At 34.2% G+C, this 6,972-nt stretch overlaps 1 protein-coding gene across 2 annotated transcripts; it reads right to left on the bottom strand.

The window, feature by feature from the left end:
• Nucleotides 1-892: 892 nt before the first annotated feature.
• LOC120081953 (subtilisin-like protease SBT1.1) lies at nucleotides 893-6,197 on the bottom strand. Of its 2 annotated transcripts, none has more exons than XM_039037141.1 (4): nucleotides 6,067-6,197; nucleotides 4,422-4,688; nucleotides 3,410-3,920; nucleotides 893-2,656 (listed from the first exon to the last, which is right to left on the bottom strand). In XM_039037141.1, exons 2-4 carry the CDS (start codon nucleotides 4,660-4,662, stop codon nucleotides 1,105-1,107), a joined length of 2,304 nt encoding a protein of 767 aa, XP_038893069.1. In that variant the 5' UTR covers nucleotides 4,663-4,688; nucleotides 6,067-6,197; the 3' UTR covers nucleotides 893-1,104. The 2 variants fall into 2 exon arrangements, with proteins under 2 accessions (XP_038893069.1, XP_038893070.1); XM_039037142.1 differs by having other exon boundaries at nucleotides 4,422-4,669; nucleotides 6,067-6,194.
• Nucleotides 6,198-6,972: the final 775 nt, after the last annotated feature.

The raw sequence follows: 6,972 nt of genomic DNA, 5'->3' as shown, positions 1-6,972 counted from the left end.
TTCGATGTTCAAGGCCTATAAAAGGCGAGGCCTTCAACAGTTCGTAATACACAGAATTCATTTTCTAAATTCCCGCTTCATTTTCCTCTCCTCTTCCATCTTAGCTTTTTGAGCAGTGAGTTTAGAAAGGGTGTACGTTCCGATTGGTAACGGTGCATTTTCGATCGGTTTTCATTTGGCTGTTTTATCCTTGGGACGACGTGGTAATTTTCAAACCTGCTTGCACACTTGGGCAGAGCCGCGAAACGTCTTAAAGAGAGCGAGCTCTGCAACTCTATAACAAGTTTCTGTTTTGCAAGTTTTGCTCTTCACTTGACTGTCGTACCTTGACGGTTTACAGTTCGTCGTTCTAAAGGCCCTGCCATTTCCAATATATATCATACATAATTTGCCATATATACACATGTATATTTAGTTATTTTGCAAATATATTCTTTATATTATATAACAATTCATGCTAACACGATAAATTAGAGCATAAACTACTTTTTGAAATAAACTCATATACATTTGAAACTGAACAAAAATAGATATAAACCACAAATACAATATGTAATACGCGTGACTTTTATGTGTTGTCGGTGGTGGATAATGGAAAGAAAAAATGGGGTTATTAAGGAATGAGAAAAATAAACAATTTTGGGGAAAAAAAACAATTTAATGCACATCATTTCCATATTTTTTCATATTTGTTTATTTTAAACTTTATTTAAATGCCTAGAAATTAATAGGCATGTTATGGATTTTTTGACTTATTTATTATTATTTTTTTTTTAACATTATAATCCAATAAGCAAAAACAATGGATTTGAGACATTTTTGTAATTCGGTCTATTTAATTAGGCTACCAGCGTAGAAAGCCTATTTTCTAAACTACAAGAATTTACTCAGGTTTCATAGTAATCTATCATTAATAACTGAAAATAAGATACCATTTTAGTAATTTATCAAGCATAACGTTATTACATAGTATGTGAACATTTCATGGAATGACATTAAAACTTCCAAGGTTTTAAGGCTTATAAATTAGTTAAAACTTAGGTCTTGGCAAAATATATAAGCTGAAATGAAATACTCCAAAGTGCAGCCACATCATCGTCCTCTCTATTGCCAAGTTACCGCGATAGGACTTCTAACAGCATATTTTCCTGAGAGCCAAACAAGATCTCCAAATGAAAACTTACTCAAAGCTTCTTTTCCTCCCAATGCAACAAAACTCACTTGGAAACTCAACTTCTCTCCCAAGCTCCCAAAACTCAACTTCTCAGGCTTCACAGTAATTCTTATTCCTTTTGGATTGTTGATTTTAACAGTGTAATCACTTCTTGGGATACCAACATTTGTCACTGTTCTCTTGGATGTAATGGAAACATTTTTGGCCTTCTTCTTCATGAACACAGAGAAAGAAGGGTAGTTCAAATCTCGTGGCTGAAGCAATGTTCTTTTTGATGAACATGTGAAATTCCCTCTTGAAACTAAAGCAATTTGTGTTGAGTTATACTTCAAGCTACACAGGTAGTTTATGTAGTCTTGGGGTGTGATATCGTAGACGAGCCCTGGGTCGGAAGCTTTCTCGGGATCGACATGGCCAGAGCCGAAGGCAAAAGGGTCTGCAGGTCCACCACTAGGATGTCCGACGTCGGACACGAGATTCATTTTGTTGTCAGTAACATAAGCTGTAGTCATTAGCGCGGATTTAATCGCAGCAGGCGACCAATCTTTGTGAGCCGACTTAAGCAATGCAGCTAAACCGCTAACATGAGGGCAAGACATAGAAGTTCCTGAAATGATATTGAACAATACTCTTCTTTTATCAGAATCGAGTTCACTTGGGCTCACAATCGGTGGCCAAGCGGCTAATATATTAACACCAGGTGCAGTTACGTCTGGCTTCATCACATCCGGTCCAACAAAGCTTGGCCCTCGAGAAGAAAATGCAGCCACTCTAGGCGCTCTGCTACCGTATTTAGTCCCTTCAAATGCCATCGAAGCTTTCGCTTGACTTTTTGAGGAAGCTATATAGTCTAAGATGGCTTTGCCAGCTGAAGCTCCAAGAGTAGTGGCTGGCAAAACATGAGGGTCAGCAAAAAGCTCTTCGCCTTCAAATTGTGTGTTGATTAGAATCATCCCAGCTCCTCCTGCTAGTTTCACTTGCTCTCCTTTATCAGTTCTTGAGTTTGATCCTCTTTCACACAACACAATTTTTCCCTTCACCATTGTTGGATCAAGTGAACCAGCAGTGCAAAAATTTGTTTCTTGTCCATCACCAGCAGTATTGTTATAGACAAGTGGGAGATAATTTATGTTCTTGCCATAATACAAAGAAGAGCCTTCAAAAACTTGTCCATTTCCAAGCTTTACAGTGGTTGGGAAAGTTCTGTCTGTGTAGCTAGCAGCAACTGTCATGATCCATGGGGCTGCATTACCAACAGTTGAGATAAACGGGCCAGAATTACCAGCTGAACATGAAACAAAAACTCCATTTTGAATAGCACCAAATGCGGCTATGGCAATGTTATCTCTGTAAAAAGAACCAGCACCACCGCCCAAAGAGAGCGATAGAACATCGACTCCATCGGCCACGGCGCTGTCCATGGCTGCGAGAATATCGGCATTTGCACATCCCAAGGGCCAACATACTTTGTAGGCTGCGATCCTGGTGTTCCGAGATTTTAAATGTCAATGTCAATGGAAATGCACAAATTTAAATTAATAAATTAAAAAACCCTTGTGATAAGAATTAGATTTAGATTAGTACTATTTCATTTGATATTTTTATGAGCAACACTGGGAGCAGCTTGGATAGCATAGGATTGGACTATTATTTTGCAGTCACCCAAATCACACAACATAAAATATTCAATTTTTCATTTTATAGATATAAAAATTTTGTAAACTATGTTTTGGATTGAAAAAAATTGGATGCAGTCTAGGATGCACCCAATTATTATTCAATTCTTATTTATATAATTTTTTTTAAGAAGTCATGAACTTTAAGCAATGTGTTGGGATGCTATTAAATCTTTAAAGAATGTGATGGTGTCGATGGATTTAATATCCGTATTTTAAAAAGTGTTAAATTTGTCTATAAACTCTAAATTTTGTGTCGAACAAGTCTACCTAACCAGAACAATAATAAATAGCGTGTTTTATTGAAGTGTTAAACACAGTTAAAAAAAAAAAAAAAAAAAAAAAAAACCTATTCAAAATGTTTGAAAGTGTAATGACTAAATAAATCTAAATTTATGAAATGCTATGGTACCTAAAAAAAAAGATTTGAAAATATATAGGGTGTAAATAGACACAACCCTAAAGGTTGAAAGACAACTTATAACTTAAGTTCATTGTTATATACTTTGTGTTTATGGTATTATTGACTATGTCAATACCAACAACAGAAATTCAATACCTTGAGGTGTACATCATTCCAGTGGCTACTCCCATGCCTTGGTTAAAAAAGCTTGCTTTGTTTACCATACTTCCAGCAGCAGTCGAAGCTGTGTGTGTCCCGTGCCCATCCGAGTCCCGGGGCGATCGGAACGTCCCTGTTTCGTTCAATGTACCAACGATGGCCTCGTAGCCTTTAATATAGGCACTTGCTCCAATGAGCTTTTTGTTACAATTTGAAGGTGAGAACTTTGGGCCTGCTTGACAAATGCCTTTCCATTTTGAGGGCACAGGGGACAGACCCTTGTCTTGAAAACTTATATGCTCAGGCCAAATGCCAGTGTCAAGCAAACCAATAATTATATCAGAAGCTAAGTTTGAAGAATTCCAAAGGCCATGGTCTCTTTCTAGGCCAAGAAACTGAGGGGAGTGAGTGGTGTGAAGCTGTAGTAGTTCATTTGGAGTGGCTGCTAGAAAGCCTGGAATTTTGCTTAAAGAATCAAGTTTTTTTCTGGAGAGCTTCGCAGCAAAACCTGAAAATTAATCGAGCTGTTAAATTTCTATTAGAGTAGAATATTTATATTGATAATAAAAGATATCAACAAAATATTACTAACGCATCAATTAAATGTGTGTTTTGATGTTACCTGATTTAAGGCTTTGATGACATGTTAAGGAGTGATTCTGAAATAGTTTTGTATTTTTAAAATTCCTCTAAAAATGCTTTTAATTATTAACATCAATTTTAATAATATAAAAATTATATTTAAAAATGTAGAATTAAACTATCTAAAAAAACTCCCAAACATATAGTAAATCACTCCGAAGTGTTTATTTAAAAATGAGTAGTAAGAGAGATTTTTAAAACTTTTGTAATCAAGAGAGATTTGTCCAAATGTGCTTGTTGTATAATAAGTGTACTTAAAAATCGCGTTCATCAAAAAGTAACGCGAAAAATATATACATATAATTTATCAAAATTTTTATAAGATTAAGTCTTAAATTTTCATCAATATCGACATTTAAAATCTTACCTGAAAGGGCAGTTTTGTAGACGTAGAGAATCTCGGCAGTGTCTGATGCTTCTTCTTTGTTTTCGTCGTCGAGAGATGGGAGTTCATTGAGTGAGTCAATCATGGCTGTGTACCATTGTTCTGGGTTGGTGGTTGTCATCTTTGTCGTGTCCATGTGAATTATGTATGTTTGTTGATCCACAGCAGCAGTTGCAATTGCAAGCATTATTGACAAGAACATCCAAACTTCTCTAAACCCCATTGTGTAGCTGTAAAACAAAAGTAAAACTACAACATTTGAGTTTAGCAGTGAACTCTAAGTGAGGTCTAATGTGATTTTAAACGGCTGGGGAATACAACCAAAAGTCACAAATTAGCTAGATAAGAGAATAACCATGTGTATATAAGTAAGGACAACTATTCAAGAAGTATGAGATGTTATGAAATCGCCAAATAAAGATAAACATAAAAATGTAAACAATAAATAATTGACATGGAAAGCTACATGGTTTACTAACAGTGTGTTAGCTATGTCTATAGACAGAAGGAAAGAACCGTTTATTATTCGAGAGAATAATTCAAATTATAGATCAGATACACCTATTGCTTTAGAGAGTTTAAATAGCGCAATTTTCTAAACCCTAAGATCAAATCATATATAACGTAAATGTGACGTACAAATACAATTTAAGTTTCAATGGCATTACCCCCAAACCTTCATCAGGACGATTTATATCCAAAGTGAATAATATCATACTATTATAGAGATACTTGGAGGGTCGTTGCCCTCACATAAACATTAGAATTTTCTTAGTCTCTTTATTTTCCTTTGAAATACTGCACCACCACGATGTTATTCCAAGTACTATAGAGTCTCTTCTTAAATAATGTTCAAACATCTACTTTCAGTCCCATCGAGAATACTCTTTCACTAGACAACATTACTCATTCTAATAGAACACAACTATAAATCACATTAAGGGAAAATATAATTGTGTCGACCAATTTATCATTATCGTATTCTTAACAATCCTCCCTTCAAACGAATATCTTTCAAGCTTTCAATTTATTCCATTCTATTTGACCATCATCTTGTCTAATTAAATTTTATTTGTCTAACGCCTTTTGTCTGTCATCTTAGAAATTCATCCACAATGTGGTACGAATAAACATTATGTCTCTATGCTTCATACTTTTGTTTGGCACCTAAGGACTACACCAATTTGATTATGTTTTCGACATGACAATAATATGCCAACTATTATTGAACAATTGACCTCTCTATAATTCTACAATTATATGATACTATCTACATGAAATAATATATAAAACTCTTGTGGTTTTACTTCTAGCTTTACACTCAAAAGTTTTCATATCAATTGACGAGTGTTATTATATATATTCATGATCTCTCCATTATCTAGTCGATCAACGTCAAACTTCCATCCTACTCTTACATAAAAACTTCATCTAAAGATGCATGCAGCAAAAACATTAGAAGGGAACCTTCATATTATGAGAGAGATCTTTTATATCTTTTTATCACTACAATTACATCAAAAGCAAACAAAACATTATATTATAGACACATGCATTAGAAGAAAAAAAAAAACAGCAAAACAAGCTTCATTTTTGAGAGATCAAAGAGAGAGAGAGTTTTACTCACTACTATTCTTGCTTGGACCAGGTATAGATGGTGCAGTTGAGAAGAAGAAGAATATATCAACTGGCAAGAACAAAGGTTCCTATATATATACAAAAATGTGAACTCTATAATATTGAAGGACTTTTTCAATAGTGATTAATTTACACAAAATAATGTAATCATTGAAAGGTTATATGTTTGAGATATTCCCCTATAGTGGTAATGTATTGCACGCCTTTCCACTATAAAAAAATTATTATATCCCATTTTGTAAAAATCCACCAAAATGGATGTCTGTCTCAAAAGACAATGGAATTTACACACCTTTTCTCCAATTCCCCATGTTGTTGCTTTCTTAAGTCAACTCTCTCTTCATTTGAATTGATATTTTGGGTTCAATTTTCCACTTATATTGGATGGTTTTTATTTCTTTTGTATGTACCCCAAGAAAAACAATCATACTTTTTTAGTACTTAGTGTGTGTGTAAGTTTTGTATAATGTAAACAATCAAAACTCAATTAATTTATTCTAAATTAATTAGTTTCATGCAACCTCTTCTATTGTGATGGGGAGGTGTTAAATTTAAAGAAAAATACTTGAGTTTATCCTGTGCACGGCCATCTTTACGTTGTCTATTCAAATATCCAATCACGAGTTACAATTTAACGACCTTTTTTTTAAAAAAAAAAAATATTTTGTTGATGTTTTTCCTTAACAATTGGAGAGGATATATGTAACCAGATCTCAATCCATTTGGTTGCACTCCTGAATATCATTGTAAGCTTAATATATCTCTCCATATTTATTGCAATGGTTAGATACAACCTACATTTCATCTTAAATCTCCATGCAACCCCCTTTAGAAAAAAATGTTTTACTTTAATTGGACAACTAAGTGAACTGCATAAAGGTACATGTAATCCAGC

The sequence above is a fragment of the Benincasa hispida genome, chromosome 7 (assembly GCF_009727055.1).
Source record: "Benincasa hispida cultivar B227 chromosome 7, ASM972705v1, whole genome shotgun sequence".
In the NCBI taxonomy this organism is placed as follows: Eukaryota; Viridiplantae; Streptophyta; class Magnoliopsida; order Cucurbitales; family Cucurbitaceae; genus Benincasa; species Benincasa hispida.
Note: the sequence above shows the minus strand (reverse complement) of the source record. Positions and strands in the feature narration are given on the sequence as shown.